The sequence below is a fragment of the Mustela erminea genome, chromosome 18, assembly GCF_009829155.1.
Source record: "Mustela erminea isolate mMusErm1 chromosome 18, mMusErm1.Pri, whole genome shotgun sequence".
Taxonomy (NCBI): Eukaryota; Metazoa; Chordata; class Mammalia; order Carnivora; family Mustelidae; genus Mustela; species Mustela erminea.
The window spans coordinates 10395793-10414471 of record NC_045631.1 but is presented as its reverse complement, the minus strand read 5'-3'; the positions used below and the strand labels follow the sequence as shown (position 1 = coordinate 10414471).

General features: G+C 42.4%; 1 protein-coding gene across 2 annotated transcripts in view; it reads right to left on the bottom strand.

Annotated features, from left to right (window-relative positions):
* Positions 1-2505: 2505 nt before the first annotated feature.
* ITGAE (integrin subunit alpha E) overlaps positions 2506-18679 on the bottom strand; it is a 64690-nt gene continuing 48516 nt past the window's right edge. Inside the window, exons 21-31 of one of the 2 annotated variants that reach the window (XM_032320359.1) lie at positions 17714-17846; positions 16218-16316; positions 15603-15682; positions 14834-14911; positions 14292-14355; positions 14097-14204; positions 10775-10831; positions 10375-10470; positions 9150-9245; positions 4314-4427; positions 2506-2793 (exon numbers count right to left, since the gene is read on the bottom strand). In XM_032320359.1, coding sequence (XP_032176250.1) covers positions 2698-2793; positions 4314-4427; positions 9150-9245; positions 10375-10470; positions 10775-10831; positions 14097-14204; positions 14292-14355; positions 14834-14911; positions 15603-15682; positions 16218-16316; positions 17714-17846 — 1021 coding nt within the window. In that variant the 3' untranslated portion in view covers positions 2506-2697. Of the gene's footprint in view, positions 2794-4313; positions 4428-9149; positions 9246-10374; positions 10471-10774; positions 10832-10932; positions 11910-14096; positions 14205-14291; positions 14356-14833; positions 14912-15602; positions 15683-16217; positions 16317-17713; positions 17847-18679 lie in introns of those variants that run through there. The other variant, XR_004280489.1, reaches the window with a different exon arrangement.

Sequence of the window (18679 nt, the reverse complement as noted above, 5' to 3'; positions counted from 1 at the left end):
CCTTATAAGTCTCTTCCCTTCTCAGACTGGTTCCTTATGTAGTCTCTTAACTACACTTGCATTGGCTTAACTCCAATCAGATCAGCACAGCTGTCAGTCACTAGATCATAGGTACACAATATCGAGCTTGACTGTTATAATGAGAGTAGGGTCTTATTTGTAATAAAAAAGTATAAAAGCAAGGGCTCTAAGTCACCTATAATGCAGAAAATTGGGATGAAACTTCTAAGCCCAACAACAGAGAAATATTGAAGCAAACTTACCTCTTTTTTTGCCTTCAAAGGCATATCCTCTGAAATAACTCAAGAAATATAAGGAAGGGGGCGCCTGGGTGGCTCAGTGGGTTAAAGCCTCTGCCTTTGGCTCAGGTCATGATCCCAGGGTCCTGGGATCAAGCCCCGCATCGGGCTCTCTGCTCAGCAGGAAGCCTGCTTCCCCCTCTCTCTCTGCCTGCCTCTCTGCCCACTTGTGATCGCTGCCTGTCAAATAAATAAATAAAATTAAAAACAAAAACAAACACAAACAAAACAAAACAAAAAGATTGGGATATATCTGCAGATATTGCTATTAAAAGGTACCTAGAATCTACTAGATGAAAAAGCAGGAGGTGGGACACTACACACTACATACAATGTAATTCCATTTATATATTTAGATTTCTAAACATATATATATATATATATATATATATGTCTAGAGAGATATATATAGATATATTTAGTTATATTTAGATATATTAGATATATATATCTAGAGAAGAGAGGAAGTAAGTTTATGTTGGTATATTCATAGGAATTTTTTTTTAAAGATTTTATTTCTTTATTTGACAGACAGAGATCACAATCAGGCAGAGAGAGACAGGGGGAACAAGGCTCCCTGCTGAGCAGAGAGCCCAATGCAGGGCTCGATGCCAGGACTCTGGGATCATGACCTGAGCCGAAGGCAGAGGCTTTAACCCATTGAGCCACCCAGGCGCCTTCATAGGAGTATTTTTAAAAGAACAGCTAAAAACTTATTAACAGTGGTTGCAGTTGGAAAGAAATTGGGGGTGGAGAGGAAAGGGAGACTTACTTTTCCTTTTTTAGACACCTATGTGCTCTTTTGAATTTATCATTTGCAAAATGCTAGAAAATGTTCCTTCAATTGTGGTACTGGTACAAGAACAAATAGATCAGTGAAACAAAATTAAGTTTCCAAAATTTATATGTATGTATATGAATTTCACAAGGAGTAACAGCAGAATTTCACATTATTAATGACCATTTCAATAAATGACATAGGGACAACTATTATTCATTGGAAATCTTATAATGAGACTCAAGGTCAACAACAAAACAGAAACCACTCTAGATATTTCAAGCAGAAAGGGATTTAATAGAGAGAGTTATGTTTCAAATTTGTCAGGAGGGCTAGAAAATAAAAACAGGAGAGTTGGTATGACCCAGAGGTCAGGAGTTGCAGGAAGCTGCCACCACTGCTGGAGGCCACAGCCAAAAGAAAGACTTCTCTATCTTTCTACCTTCCAGTCTTATGCAAGTGCCTCTCACTGCCAAAACCTAAACTAGAAACCCACCTGCAAGGGAGGAAATGTTTAGTCTTTTAACCCCTGTGATATAGGAGTGTAGAAAAGCAAAGGAGGTGGAAAGTTAGTTATGCTTCTGGGAGAAAACAAACAAAATGAAAAATGAAAAAACAAAATCCAGTCCCTAATTCATACCTTATACACATATACATTTCAGAAAAAAAATAAAATTTAAAAGAAATAATGAAAGCATCTGAATTAAAGATAAGGATCACTTTGTACATTATATACTGATACACCATTTAATTTTTATGCAATAACTTTTATGATACATGAAAAGAAAGATTTCTCCACTGTAGGGTTAGGAGTACGGAGATGAGTCAAGTTTTAACATAGGGCATAAAGATAAAATAAGATACTAAGAACAAAGTCAGCCTGTAACAAGGCCCTAATCTGTGCTCCCAACTCCCAGGCCAGTTCCTTCTCCTCCTGTGGAAGAGTGCTCTCTCCTAGTGACAGTATTTACTGAGCAACAAAAGTCTCCTAAGCAATTTGCTAAGCAGCAAGCTGGGTAAGGATTAGCACAGTGCATTATTTAAATAGATATACTCATACATATAACAGAAATGAAACTACAGAACAAAGTCTTGGTTTTCTCTTCAGCTCCCTAGTTCCTGTTTTGGTGACTTCTGTTTTTCTACTTTTTACATTTGTTACAGGTGGTGCTTTTGATGGCCTGATTTGAAATAATAGACAACATCTTAGGATCTTGAAAATGCTAGACTAGGAAAAGCTTCTGACCACTGTCCCCCAAGATGTACTTTGTAGAAGACCACATTGGGAAACATTAATAGAAATGCCAAGAAAAAGCATTCTTAGGCAAATAAGGTTGGAAATTGCTATACCTTCTCTTGGGGAAAAAATATCACAAAGTATATTTCTGTATTAAAGGCACGTCTGTAAAGAAAAACAGTTTAATTTTATTTAATATTAGATATTTCCCAAGTTTATTTTCTGCAAAACATACAAGCACTTTTGGTACAATGTATGGTTAAAAAACAATATTCCTCAAACAATTTGTTAGATCCTACTCTAGATCATCCTTAAAAAAAAAAAAAAAAAAAATGACACGAAGACTGGTTGATGTTCTTTCCCCAAAGATGAGGAAGCTGGTCCTAATCATCTTCTGTGAGCAGATTTTCTGATTTCAGCTGAGTCTTCCTTATGTTCTCCAAGTTCAGGTTTTGGTATTTTCTTTTAAAAAAGCCACACTAAAACAAACAAGGGGAAGTCCCATTACAGACCTAAGATACCCACTTGTTTCAGAAAACCATTATCTAGTTGTTGCCAAAATAGCTCCTATACTCCTCTGCTTTTCATGCCCCCTCTGAATCTCTCCCTGATTACGTGATCCTTCAGGATCTGTTTTTTTTTTTTTTTTTTTAATCAGGAACTATTGTATTTCTTTAAATTTTTTTCATTTAAATTCAGTTAACTAACATATAGTACATCATTAGTTTTTGATGTAGTGTTCCGTGATTCATTAGGGGCATATAATACCCAGGGCTCATCACAGCAGGTCCCCTCCTTAATGCCCATCACCCAGTTACCCCACCCCCCACCTCCTCCCTTCTGTGACCTTCAGTTTGTTTCCTGGAGTCAAGAGTCTCTCGTCATCTGTCTCCCTCTCTGATTTCTTCCCATTCACTTTCCCCTCCCTTCCCCTATGGTCCTCTTCACTATTCCTTGTTCCACATATGAGTGCAACCATACAATAACTACGTTTCTCTGACTGACTTATTTTACCTAGCATGACACCCTTCAGTTCCATCCACGTTGATGTAAATGATAGGTATTCATCCTTTCTGATGGCTGAATAATATTCCAATGTATATATGGACCACATCCTCTTTATCCATTCATCTGCTGAAGGACATCTTGGCTCCTTCCACAGTTTAGCTATTGAGGACCTTGCTGCTATGAACATTGGGATACATGTACCCCTTCTTTTCACTACATCTGTACAAGATCCATCTTAAATGCTGCCTTTCCACAAGCCTTTTCTGGTGCCCATTCTCCAGTCAGAGGTGAAAAAACACCTTCCTCTTAAGTCCCCAAACTCCTTAACCTTTTTAACTTAACTAACTCTGCAAAGTATTATAGTTTTGGCTGTAATGCATCTTATTTATGTAAAAATATGCAGCCTACTATGGATAGTATGGCCTCCTACATCAAGAAACTCACAGTCTAGGAGCACTTGGCTGGCTTAGTGACTCTCGATCTCAGGGCTGTAAGTTTGAGCCTCATGCTGGGTGTAAAGATTGCTTAAAAATAAAAAAGTCTTAAAAAAAAAAAACTCACAACCTAGTAGGAACAAAAATAATTACAATACAGTGTGATGCTTGCCACTTGGAAGGGTTTCCAGAAAACAGCTTGTTCACCGGAAAAGCATATAACTCAGCTTAGAGACGGAGGAATCTCTGGGCTGAGATTTAAGGGAGGAGTGTGAACAAGGTGGAAAAGTGGGGAAAGGCATTGGTGTGGAGGGATAGCAGTATAGACAGCAAGCACAGAAACACAAACTTACTTAGTTCCATGTGTTCAGAGGAAAAAGTGAGACTTCAGGGTGGAGAGGGGCAGAGGCCACAGAGTGAGGGTCATGAAAGCAGCAAAAAAGTTTGAACGTTAAAACAGGGGAAGGAAAGTAAAGGATTTAAATAGGGTAATGATCATCATATCTGTTTTAGGAAAATCTCTCTGTACTCTGATATTTCACATGAGTAGAACTGACCTGGAATAGGATGATTATAATCAGAGTCAAAGCCAGAAGGCCACAACCACTGCTTATAATAATGATAACGAAGACAGGCAAATAACGCTCCTCTTTCAGGAAGATGACCGTGATCTGGAACAAGACAAGGAGATCATCCAATAAGTCTGCTAAAGGAGATGAGAAAAAAACTCTACATGTTATTTTAAGGAACAAAATAGAACTTGGCAACATTCTGTATATTGACCGAGGCTGACAGTAAAACAAAAAGCTAAACATTTCTTGACTGCATCATCTAAAATTATCTAAAGAGACTTCCAGTTTCTGATCCTGCATGTGGACTGCATGATGGGCACCACTCCATACTAACAAGTACAAAGCTGAACAGACTGAAAAATCAACAACTCTTGAGTTTCTAAGAGAGGGAAGACACTTGGCAAACTGCTGCCTCCAAGACTGGTGAGGGAGAAAGACAAATATAGGGAGCAGAGTCTTCCCAGTGCTGGTGTATGAAAATCTGATCTGTAATCAATGAATTATAAGAAGCTCAGTACTGACAACTCTCAGAGTTAAAAACCCAAGGGAACCCAGTCATAATGGAGCCCCCACAATACTATAAGGTTTTCTTCCAGGAGCTTTACCAGGTTCCTACAGTAAATACTGGAGAAAAATCCCTTTGTGCTTCTGGCAAGGGGAGAGGAAAAGGAATCATTTTGAAATAGGCCAGAGCACTCTGTCTGGCCTACCCTCAGGGGAAACTAGTTAATTAGAGCCTAACCTGCTAAGTATTACCAAGGCCTAACTGACCTGGGGTAAGGGAAATACCCAACTCAAGCCCATTCTAGGGATCCTGTCCCATCTAAGGGGGTTGAAAAAAAATGAGAAATACTTGTGAAGTTCACAGCCCAGAGGCATAGGCTCACTGAAAGACTGAAACCTAATCATAGAATAGTAGAGCACTTCCCCTCCCCACACCTCACCACATTAGTAAAGACCTATTTATAGCAGTTCTTTTTACCTGGTACATCATGTCCAGCTATCAAGAAAAAATTATCAGAAAAAAAAAAGAAAAGAAAAAAATTATAAAACATACAAAAAATACAATTTGAAGACACAAAGCAAGCATCAAAACCAGACAGAGAAAGGATATTTGAATTATCGGACCTGAAATTTAAAACAACTATGATTAATATGGTAAGGGCTCTAATGGATAAAGTAGACCACATGTAAGAACAAAGACAAAGAACAGAGAGGTAATTAAGCAGCGATGGAAACCCCAGGAAAGAACAAGACAGAAAGACAGACAGAAAGAAAGAAGGAAAGAAAAGAACCAAAAGATATACTAGAGATTAAAAAAAAAAAAAAACACTGTAAGAGAAATGATGAATGCCTTTGATGAGCTCATTAGTAGACTGGCATGGCTGACGAAAGAATCTCTGAACTAGGTACACGAAAAGAATCCAGGAAAAGCAAAGAGAACAAACACTGGATGGAAAAAACACACCAACAACAGCACAATAAAATTATCTAAGGAACAAAATACTTCCAATTATTTTGTTCTGTCAGGAGATCTGTTAAGGATTCTTTGACAGTTTTAACAGAAGTCTCAGAGAATTACAATCTCTAGGTTTTAGAGAACACTGAAAGATAGAAAATCAGTTCTACATCCAGCTATGCCACTCTGTGTCCTTGAGCCCCAAGCTCTTCTTCAAAATGATGACCGATTTCAAATAATCTCTATGTCCTTTTCAACTCTGTTCTGACAGCTCTTTTGACCTTGCACAAATCCCACATGAAATATATCACAGAGATACTGGTCTGCTCGTCACCAAACTAAAGTGTATGTTACCTCAAAGACATGATAATAAATGCAAAAGGGCCCCCATGTACACTCCAGCTGAGCCTTTGACAACACGGGTTTGAACTGTATAGGTCTGCTTATATGCAGATTTTTTTGGATAAACACAGTACTGTAAATGTATCTTTTATGATTTTCTTAACATTTTCTTTTCTCTAGCTTACTTTATTATAAGAATAGAGTATTTAATATAATAAGGCTTCTGGTTCACAGTATCCTATTAGTAAAGTTCTGGGGGAGTTAAAAGTTATACATGGGTTTTTGACTATGAGGGGAGTTGACACCACTAACCCTCATGTTGTTCAAGAGTCAGATGTACTTACAGAGTTCTTCTATCAGAAGCCAACTCCCAGCATTGTTGTCTAAAGGCTGTCTTAATTTTAGGAGTCTAAGCCCTCTTCTCATTAACAGGACTCACCTGAAAAGCTCAGGGGACACTGCTTCCCAAGTGAGACTCAGTTATGGCCTTCCCATGGCCAGAGCTTCCCAGGACTTAAGTGGGGCCAGAGGGCCACCAAGACTTCTCTGCCTGCCCAAAACACTGAGCTCCTTTCATGCACATGTTTAGGCACCAAGGTCAGGAGGCCTTTGGAGATCATTTCTATATGAGTTGGAAAGGTGGACAAATTTACCTTTAAGATTTTTTTTATTTCTGTGCGTGTTCAAGTATGCACTTATGCAAGCAGGGAAAGGCAGAGGAAGAGGGAGGGAATCTTTAGTGGACTCTGTGCTGAGCACAGAGACTGATGAGGGGCGCCATCCCTTGACCCTGAGATCATGACCTGAGCTGAAACCAAGAGCTGAATGCTCAACTAACTCAACCACTCAGGCACCCCTGAACAAATTCACCTTTAAGGCCTCTTCCAATTAAGTTATAAATGCCGGTTACTTCCTATAGTTGACCCTCCAGGTAACTATGTAATTCACATGTAGCTGAGTAATAGGAGTAAGTTCTGAGCCTTGCGAATAGGGAGGGAGCAAAGCAACAGAGAGGGAGGAAGAAAAAAGAAGAAAGCTGGTTTTTCTTCTATGGAAGAGTGAAGTGGAGGGCAGTGGGGAAGGACTTGAGAATCTGGGTTTAGGAAAGTAATGAAACAAGTCCCGAGGTCATAGTGATGTAACGGGACAGATTTCAGTAGAAGAAATGCTCCTCTTTCTCAAAGTCTCTTCCCCCTTTCCTCTTCTAAACCCACAAGTTCCAAATTTGACATAAAGCTACCCTGGTTAAGATGGAGAGAGAAACAGGACACAGAATACTAGTGCTTGTAGTCAAACACTGATGGCGGTCTACCCAACAACCATTCTCTCCTTTTAATTTCTATTCAGAAATCATGACTGGTCTAAGCTAATCATGACAGAGCTATTCCCCTTTGCCAGTGACTGACATGAGAGCCAGTTCTCACTTTAAAGATGTATAGAGATAGCTGCTGGGACTTTTTAGGAAAATATCCCTCCCTAAAAAGGGAAGACACACTTAGAAAAATTCCTTTTGCATCTACTGATCTCTTGCTTCCTACTTTGTATCCTGCCATATGAAGAAACAGCACTGGGAAAGGTGGCATCTTTGTGCTGGCTACAAGGGAAGGCGGCACCAACACAGATGGTAGGGCACAAGATCCAAAGGAGCCAGGTCCTTGACCTGACAAATAACAGATGCCTTTATGGAACATTAGTGGAAGTCTTCCCTTACTTGCAGATAAAATGCACTTGGATACATGGCTATTTATACTCATAGGTTCACGCTACCTTATGTGCTTATTGTCAGTAACAACTTAATACTTTGCTTAGGATGCTGAATTTAAAGGAAGGAAAATAATTATTGGGAATCTATGTACAGAAATAAATGCATCACTAAGAGAGGTAAATAAATTATTTATAAATATGTGCATATACGAGGGGCGCCTGGGTGGCTCAGTGGGTTAAGCCACTGCCTTCAGCTCAGGTCATGATCTCGGAGTCCTGGGATCGAGTCCCGCAACGGGCTCTCTGCTCAGCGGAGAGCCTGCTTCCCTCTCTCTCTCTCTGGCTGCCTCTCTGTCTGCTTGTGATTTCTCCCTGTCAAATTAATAAATAAAATCTTTAAAAAAAAAATATGTGCATATACGAAACTGTTAATCGTAACACTCTTTGTGAAGAAATTAGGGACATGGTGGGGGTGAGGAACCATTATTTTACATTTGATATTTTCCTGTGAGGCTTGGATTTTCTTGCTGGTTTGTTTGTTTTTTTTAAACTGGGCAGTGGGATAATGGAGCGATTCTTTCCTCCATATAATTTTCTGTATTAGAAATACTTAAAAATAAAAAGGAAATGTTATTTCTGACATGTCTGGAGAATTGTTCCTTTTTCCTCCTCCAGAAAAGAAATCAGAGGATCTAATATTTAGAAATTCAGTGCCACTCTCTTGACATTCCCTCCAGTAATAATCATGCCTGACCAACGAGCCCACAGATGGATTATCTCTCAAGTTAGTCGCTGCTGCCAGCTGACAATTAACCACATCTAGTTTAAGTGTGAACAAGATTATTTAGCCCACAGTCACCGAGATCAGTTTGATTTGTGGTCGCACTTTTGCAAAAGAAATCCCAAGAGTTCTCCTATTTAATTTAAAATTTATAAAAGAATTACACATTCCTGAGTAACTGGTTAATATAAACACGGACACTGTACACTAGGAAGACTGTCAATGTATACAAAAGATAATAATTTCTCACTTAGCATATTTTAAAGATATATTTTTCAAATCAAAGTACACATAGCTGTTGATTAGAGCCTAGTTATTTCGGCTTAGTCCTCTTATTCAATTGCCATTTCAATGATGGAAACACTGAGGCAGAAGCTGACTAATTCAAGGTTCCAGAGGCAGATGGAGGTAGAGTCAAAATCAGAGGTGGCAAGATTGAAAACAACAGGAAGAGCTGCCTGTACAGAGACTAAAAGGCTAGGCATCGTTTTCCCCAGAACACTGCTCAGAAAACCAGAAAATAGCCAGGGATTACCTCAGTTCTGTGGTTCTCTGCATTCAGCCCCTCATATAGAGATTTGTTGAAATAGATTTCACCAAGGATCTGCAGTTCATTTACACCTCTTGGTAACTGTGAGATGGAGGGTAGATTAAAAACATATTTTAGACATAGACTTACTGTTTTGAACAGTATCTTTTCCTTTAAACGTGTTCCTTCTCCTGTATTCCTTTGTCTAGTTAGCTGTCTCGGCAATCACAAAGTGACCAAAGCAAGAAACCTACAATCATTCCCCAATTTCTTTTCCTATACACTTTACCTCATGTCACAGCCTCACTCACCAGCCCCAATTCAGTTCTTGACAATTCTTCTTCTTTTTTTTTTCTTTCCTCACGTCTGTCCCTTTTCTCCATTCTTCATTGCTACTCCTTCAGTTCAGATATCATCATTCTTACCTGGATCACTGTGAGGAGTTAAACTTCATCCTAATGCCCACTTTAGAATGAGTGACCAGGAAATGCCTCTCTAAGAAAGTACCATCTGAGCTAAATATAAGAAACCATGCACATGAAGATACGGGGGAAGAACAGTGGGAGAAGGGAGAGCAGAGGCAAAGATCCTGTGGCCAGAATAATATTGGAGAAACAGAAAGGACAGAATAGCTGGAGTATACAAAGTGGGAAAGAGCCGAGTACTAGGAGATAAAGTTGAAGAAGCAGAGACTAGATCATGCAGTGCCTTGCAGGCCATTGAAAAAGTATGTGTTTTACTTGGGGTGCATTCAAATGTAACTTTTTTGTTTTCAGAGCCATGGCACAATGTTAACTTAAAATAGCTGTTATGTGAATAAAGATTTGTAGAAGGCATGGCAAGAGCAGAGAGAGGAGGAAAAAAACAGCTTACTGCAAAGGCCTGGGCAAGAGATGGTGGCCTGAACTACAACAGCAGCAGTGGAGATGGAAAGAAGTGAATGGATTTATAACATCTTTTGGAGGTGGAATTGGAGCTTGGGGCTGGAATAGATGTGGGGATGTAGGAAAGGAAGGAGTCACAACTATCTCCTAAGTTAAGTAACTACAGTCACTTACCCTAGTATATTACCCCAAGTAACTGTGTAAAGAACAGATTGGGGCAAAAGGTGAATCGAGACACCTGTTTTGGACATGTTACATTTGAGATGCTATTAACTTTTCTCGGACAGAGAGCCGATGCACATGAGCAGCAGAACAATCAAATCTGAAGCATTCGCCATCTCAAGTACCTGCTGAGACTGATTCAAGGAGAGCTCTGCAGCCACCGTTACATTTTCTTTATTTGAAGTGATGATGCAGTTCACCGAATACCATTGGTCCACATACTGAAAAGGAAACTCTGATTACAGTTAAGCACTATCCCCTTTTGCGTGAAAAGGCAGAAAACTTAACAGTACGCAGAGGACGTTCAAGTTCCAGAACAGAGGTACGAACAGGTTTAGCGCTCACCTTGGCTCGAGCAAAGCCGCAGCCGTGGCTGACTTGCCCAGAGAAGAAGCTAAGGAGAGCCTGGAGGCCACCCTGCATTCGCTTTCAGCAGCGAACGCCAGCAGCAGCAGCCCCGCGCCGCTCACGTCACCCGCTTCAAGCCCTCCTCCCTCCCTAAGCTCTCGGGAAGGCCGCGCTCACCCAAACGGGGTCTTTCCCACATTCTTTCTCCAGACTGGAGTTGCACTTAGTGTTGGCCTGAAACGAGAGCCACGACAGTACGGATAAGAAGATGCCAAACTGCCAGTCACCCACCCTCTGCCACCTCGCGCGGGACCCGTTGTGATGCGCATGCTCACGGCCGGACGCTAGGACCCAGCAGTCAGGCCCGCCCGTGCGTCTGTCTTAAGGAAGTCTCGCGGTGTTTGCATTTGAATCTCCGGGCGGGTGCCGACCATGGCGGCGTCACGCCAGCGACTCGGGAATCGCCTCTTCCGAACGTATGGGGCTGTGGGCGGCGGGAGGCCGCGGCGGCGGCCGGACCGGGCAGTCGCGCAGTGGTTCCCGCCGCAAGACCGGAAGCGTTTTTTCAGCAGCGGCAGTAGTAGCAGCGACGGCCCCTCGGGGTCTATCGCTTCCGACGATCCCGACGACCCTGACTTCCTCGACGTTCCGGTAAGTCAGCGGCGGAGGCGCCCTGGCGGCCAAGCCTCCAAGGACTGGCCGAGTCTGATCGTGACTCCACGACGCCTGAGGCTGCGAGCTCGGCCTCCGCAAAAGTGCAGCACCCCCTGCGGCCAGCTTGGACCGCCGCCCTTTCCTAAGGGCAACCCAGGCCGCCTCAGCCCGGACCTCAGTACGTGCGACCAGCCCGAGGACGGCGGCGAGCTGGGCACCAGTGCCTCCCTGTTCAACAGTCTGGCCTCTCCCGGCCCTGGCCCCTCCGCCTCTCTGGATGCGGCCTCCGAAGTCCCGAGCGGCTTCCATCTCCCAGCAGCCTCCCCGGACCCAACATCCCTCCATGGCTTCCAGGAGGCAGCAACGGGAGGAAGCAGGTTCACCAGACTGGCCCACCAAGCCCATGCCAGCCTCAGGTCAGCTCTCTTTAGTCTTATGGACTCTGGAAACCCTGAAGATTCTGAGTTTGCGGCAGATGGGAAGAATATGAGGGAGTCTTGCTGTGAAAGGGAATGGGCTGGGAAGAGGTTGGAGAGGCCAGGTTTATCAAGCATCGGTAAGAATAGGGCCACAGACCAGGACTCCTGTCAAGAGATTGGGTCTCAAGGGGCTGCCCAGATGGACGAGGGGGCAGATGGTTGCAAGGGCTGTATTGTACCTGGGGAAATCAACAGGTTTGAGAGAACTGGGCCTAGGCGAAAAAGGAAACTTCAGGAAACAGCAGAAACCTCCCTTCTCCATTATCACCAGTTTAAGAAGAGCCAAAAGATGGAAAAAGACTCATTCCTCACCCAGGACCTGACTCATTTACAGAACGACTGCTCTTGGACCAAAGCCAGGGCTTCCTTCAGTTTCCACAAGAAGAAGATGGTGACTGCTGTGTCTGAAGTATGCAGCAGCCACACCATTGCCAGTTCTCTCTCTGAGTCCCTCATATCCGAATATTCAAACCCTCCTATTATGAACAGAACAAATAGTGCTCTGTCTCCTTGGCACTGCTCTTCCATGTATTTGCTAACCCCCTTAAAGACATTACATGTCACAGACAAAAAGGCATCTGATGCTGAGAAAGTTTATGGGGAATGCAATCAGGAAGGTCCTATCCCCTTTAGTCATTGCCTTTCCACAGAAAAATTGGAGTGCTGTCAGAAGATTGGGGAAGGAGTGTTTGGAGAAGTGTTTCAAACAGTGGCTAATCACACACCTGTTGCCCTAAAAATCATTGCTATTGAAGGACCAGATTTAGTCAATGGAGCCCATCAAAAAACTTTTGAGGAAATTCTGCCAGAGATAATCATCTCCAAAGAGTTGAGCCTCTTGTCTGATGAGGTATGCAACCGTACGGAAGGCTTTATTGGTTTGAACTCAGTGCACTGTGTTCAAGGATCTTACCCTCCCTCGCTTCTCCGAGCCTGGGACCATTATAACTCAACTAAAGGGTCTGCAAATGACCGGCCTGACTTTTTTGAGGAAGACCAGCTCTTCATTGTACTGGAATTTGAGTTTGGAGGGACTGACTTAGAACAAATGAGAGCGAAGTTGTCCTCCATGGCTACTGCAAAGAGCATCCTACACCAGATCACGGCATCCCTCGCGGTGGCAGAGGCATCACTGCACTTTGAGCACCGAGACTTACACTGGGGGAACGTGCTCTTAAAGAAAACCAGCCTCAAAGAGCTCCACTACACCCTTAATGGGAAGACAAGCAGTATCCCCACCCGTGGAGTGCAAGTCAATATCATTGACTACACACTGTCACGGTTGGAGCGGGATGGGATTGTGGTGTTCTGTGACATTTCCATGGATGAGGACCTATTTACAGGTGAAGGTGACTACCAGTTTGAGATCTATAGGCTAATGAGGAAGGAGAACAACAACTGCTGGGGTGAATATCACCCTTACAATAATGTGCTCTGGCTCCATTACCTAACAGATAAGATTCTGAAACAGATGACCTTCAAGATTAAATGTAACACCCCTGCCATGAAACAAATGAAGAGAAAGATCCAGCATTTTTATAGGACAATGCTGAACTTCAGCTCTGCCACTGACCTGCTTTGCCAGCACAGTCTATTTAAATAAGCCAGAGGTGCCTTACTGGCCCCAGCTGAGAGGACACTGGTCTTAAAGCCCCTGATGCTATTTTCAATCTCCATCCCCAGAGCAGGGTGGAATTCCCATTCTAAACGTTTCTAGAAATTAACAAATGTTCTTTAAAAATAAACTATACCTGGGAACAAATGATTACAATATATAAGCCCTCTTTTTGTCAACAGACTCCATTCTGTAAATGCCTTTCCACATATTCATTTTTGAACCTTGACATTTCATAAACCCTGAGCAAAAAAAAAATTCAGGAAAGCCAAAGGCCTCAGCTTTCATAGTGATCAGAGCCTGTGGCTGTGGGTATCATAAGGGAAGTCAACTGAGAGCAAAGGAGCTGTAGCAAAGCAGAGACAGGGACAGACTGGAGGGAGGAAAGATAGTAAATTTATAGGGAGCAGGGCAAGAAATACCTGTTTATCAAACTTATTTGTCAATTACAAAGAAGCAGAATTTATCAGTTTTTCAAAGGGAAAATAAATATGTCCATGGGTTTTAAAAAGGTTTGAATTTTTGGTTATTTTTCATCAAGGGAAGGAAAACTGAAATGTTTTAAGAACCGAATGGTTGCTATTTCTTGTGAACATGACTGGTAATTTACTCCTAATGTGTTCCTAAGTTAACTAGACTTGTTTTTACTCCTTTCCTAGAATTCTAGTTTTACACCTTTAAGAATCCACAGTCACTCTGGAAAGAGAGGTGATTGTGATAAAAAACAAAAGAAAAAAGAACTTCTAAGTACCTGAATCTTCGTCAGGTTTTTCACTCTTATAAACTGGAGACCTTGTAATTTGATTGGAACACAAATTTGCAGCTGGAATACAGCTCCAAAGAGATTTTCCCCATGTATCTACAAAATAAAATCAGAGAATGGGAAATCAAAACTGGTGTTGTTTTGCCACCTGTAACTTTGCAATAATAAGCATTAAGCACTTACATTGAAGAGGAATTCTTTGTAGACAGAAAGCCCCTGGCTTGTGTTCATGTACATCACTGAAGGTCTGCAAATGAGAAGATATTTGTTAGGCCTCAAGGCCCCTTTCTTTCAAATGAGTTGAATGCTACCAGTTGGATACACTAGGACAGAGGGCACCATATCCTTAAGAAGAATCAAAGCTGAATATCAAAATGTAAAGTGGTGGTAGGGCAGTTCAGGTAGAAATATTTGAATTCTGTATATTTGGGCTGGTTCTGTGTCTAATTGTTAATCCTTGGTGGCCTTACTTTTCGCCTTCCTTCTTTCCCAATCCTACAGCGCCTCTCTTCCCTCCTTAGTATTATGTCAGTAACCTTTAGTATTAAGACCAGTTGGTACTGCTCCTTCCTTGATTACTACCATGGGATTTCTGGGACCAAACTTCATCCCTTAGCGATCAGTGGGAGCCTGGATTTTAAGCAGCTTCCTGTCCGAGATGGGGAATGCTTGCATCCACCCTGACCACCTGAAGCTGCAGGTGTTGGCCCCTTGGAAGTACTTACTTCGGAAGAACTGCGATGAAGGCATGCTTGAATTGAAGGCTGTGGCTCTGTTTGACTGAAGAATTTCTGTCATTGAAACTAGGAAATAAGAATGTCAGTTCACAGCTCACCCACTTTGTTCACAGCTGCTTATATACCTTGGCTTCTCAGGGTCAGGGAAAGTCAGATAAGAAAAGATGCTTGAAGATAAGTAATTAGAGTGCAGAAGACTTGCTAGAAGACCACAGTTGCAGAAACATTGGTTTAAAAAGGTTTTCTCAACCTTGACAATAATGACATTTTGGGCCAAATAATTTTTTGTGAGAGACCATCTTGTATACTCTGTCATGTTTAGCAGCATCCCTGGCCTCTATCCACTAGATACCAGAAGCATTCCCGCACCCCACAAGTTGTGGCAACCAAAAATGTTTCTAGGCATTGCCCCTGATGGACAGAATCATCCCTGTTTGAGAACCCTTTCCCACCGCTATACCCATACCGCAGATGGCGGGGCTTCTCCAAGTGAAATGACAGGAATAGAACCTCTGTCAAGGCTCATTTACTAGATTATACCACAGTTTTGTTTTGTGTGTCAATAAAAAAGGACATTTTAAACAACTCTGATAATAAGAAGGGAAAACCAAGTCACTGCAGCAGCACAGATTCCTTCTGTGGCTTCACTGAGGCTCTTCTTGGGCAGTGATAAAGCCACAGCTCTTACACATGCACATGGGAGGGAGACTTTTTCCAGGGCCACAGCCTGGGCCTGCAGGACAAAGGGCCCACTTACTTGGTGACTGTCACAGTGATATCAGCTGTCCTGTTGGGAAAGACATTCTCCTCTAGCTGCCAAACTACTGAAAAGTTTGCCTATTTAAAAAAAGGAAAAAGAAAAGGTCACCTGATTCCTCCCTACCACTCACAATTCAAACTGCTTCCTACTAACTAAACTGACCTGGGAAACAATTATTATGCCTCACATTTTTTAGCACAGCATGCCTCCACATCCATTATTCCACATAAGCGACACAATGTCAATATGGAGTAAGCAGGGCAGACAGCATTATTCCTCTTTCACAGCTGAGGAAACCATTTCAGAGCAAGCACAAAGACCATCAATGGCAGATGAGGGACTCACTGACCACTAGTAACTTTGGGCCTGCTGCTCTTCCCATACTACTCCCAACTTCACTCTGCTGTATGGGGCTGAGTCAACAGTTTGTGGCTGTATCCCCCAGCCCACCACTCCTTACTTTGAAAGCAAACTTGGTAGCTCTAAGCTCTGCTGTGGATAGATTGCAATAAAGGGAAATGTGGAGACCACTGCTAAGATTCAAATGACACTAGGATATAGGAGACACCACCTCCAAGACAGTGAGAAGAGTCAGCCAATCCAAATACTCACAGATGACCTCTTGAGTACAGGGTGACCAATCTTGCAGTTCATGGCCAGCTCAGAAGCATTTGGCTTAGGGTCATCACACTGAATGTCTGGAGAAGGAGGCTGTTAACACAGAGAAGACACTGTTCTTAAAGAGCAAGAAAAGAAGCAGTTTCCTGATACCAATTCAACAAACATTCACTGATTTTCTACATGCCAGACATCTGCCAGGAGCCTTGGGACACTAATCAGACTTGGTTTCTGTCTTCCTCCCAAGCTGGGCAGAAGGGATCAATAGGTTGTTGAGGAATTTAAATACAAGGCCCAAGTGGTTCTGTGGGAGGTACAAGGAAAGACAGTATTGCAAGAGGTAAAATCCAACTAGGAGGAATCTATAAAATCTTCAGGGTTGGAGACATTTGAGCTGTGCAAACCTATCAATCATACTGGGATGGGCTGGAAGGCTAGCATGAGCCCCATACTGCCACACAGCCTTTCTCAACCAGGGCTCTTCACCTGGACCACTGAATACGGAAGGAGATTTCAGTGACACTTTTCTTAATTCTCCCAAGGACAGTGCAGCACTGATTCCACTTGAGAAGCTTATGAGATAATTTCATTATTTTCATATAATAGATGCTGTCCTAGCCCAAATAGCCTAAGACCCTAGGGACAAATCTGTAACCTGACAAAGCCAGGTTTACTGACTCCTTACCATGAGAAAACTGCACTGTGGTGTCTCACCAAACAAAATCCAAAACAGTTATTAAGGGATGGTGGGGAAGAGTGGAGTTCAGGTAATATAGAGGTAAAGCAGAGTTTTGGTGGGCTCTAATTAAAGCAGGGTTGTGTATCAAAGGGTCCATTAACATCAGTTCTGGACCCAGGGACCCATTCCTTTGGAAACTTAGGGAGTTGTAAAGTTGTGTCCAGAAATGCTGTATCTGAAACTCTGTACCCCAGATGGAAAATAAGACTGCTTCTTTTTAAAGTGACATATTCTCTAGTCAAGTGAAATGGTTTCATAATTACAGATAGAACTTTAAGCAGCAAAGTTTTCTGATTGCCTATGATTTTTGAGAAGATTTCTCAGTGTTACAGTACTTCACAACTGCAGGATGTCCTTGGGAGAAACACTGTTTCCTGTTTTCTTGCAGCCAGCTTCCAGGCTGTGACCCCAGGCTCATGAGTGAAAGGGCAGATTCTTACTTTCCCAGTGCAGGCTCATGTGTTAGAGAACTTTTTTTCCCTCTCAGAACCCTGGTTAAGAAAGGCTGCAGGCAAGAAAGTGACTGCAGAACAGCCGCACTGAAGGTTCTGGAGACAGAGAGCAGCGTGATTGGACTCACAGCACAGCTGTGGTTTGGAGTGTAGTGGTTTGGAGGGGATTCATCTCATTAGTAATTATTTATTGGATGGATCAGGATGAGACTGGAGGCAGGAAGACCAGTTGGGAGGTTTTCCATAAAAAAGCAGGCATACAGGGAGGGAAAGCCATGTGTGGCATATTTCACTGTTACCTTTTGTATCCTCTTAAACTGGAGGTTTCTGGGGTAATTCAAATTCATGGTCGTCATGTAGGAATCTTCCCCAGAGTTAGTTAGGTTAATGTTCATAGTCAGCTCCTTTGTGAGACCAACCACCAATTCCTGCCTGCACCGGATAGACAAATAGAAACAAGTTACCAGTTTATTTAATCTTTAAGAATGACAAGCAGTACAATAGTACATTCTTTTTTTTTTTTTAAAGATTTTATTTATTTGTCAGAGAGAGAGAGGGAAAGAGAGCAAGCACAGGCAGACAGAATGGCAGGCAGAGGCAGAGGGAGAAGCAGACTCCCTGCTGAGCAAGGAGCCCGATGTGGGACTCGATCCCAGGATGCTGGGATCATGACCTGGGCCGAAGGCAGCTGCTTAACCAACTGAGCCACCCAGGCGTCCCACAATAGTACATTCTTAACTAACTCCTTAGATTGCCTAGATTTTCTTCCGCTCAATATAAACAAATGCCTGGACCGCACACACACCTCAGTTGGTGTGTGAGATGATGATAATGGCTACCATGTTGATTTCTATGTGGCAGGGACTGTGCTAAATGCTTCACATCCTGAATTAATCCTCACAATAACCCTATAAGTTTGTATGGTTACTCTCCATTTCATAGAAAAGGACAGAAGCCAAGAGAGTCTAACTAATTTGCCTCAGGTCTAGCATTCTCAAAAGACGGTTGGGAAAATTATATTTATATCCTCCTCTTTCTACTACCAAATCACTGCAACCCTAGGCAAGATACTTCATTCTCCCAAGTTCATACATTTCATATATACTTACGGAGTACTTTCTCTGTGCCAGATATTCAGCTCAATACCAGAGACTGAGCTGCTTGAAGTGTCTGAGACGGATACTGTCCCTGCTTCTTTCTTGGCCTCAGTTTCCCATTCGCAAACTCATTCAGGCCCTTCTAGTTTAAAGACTGGTTTAAAACAG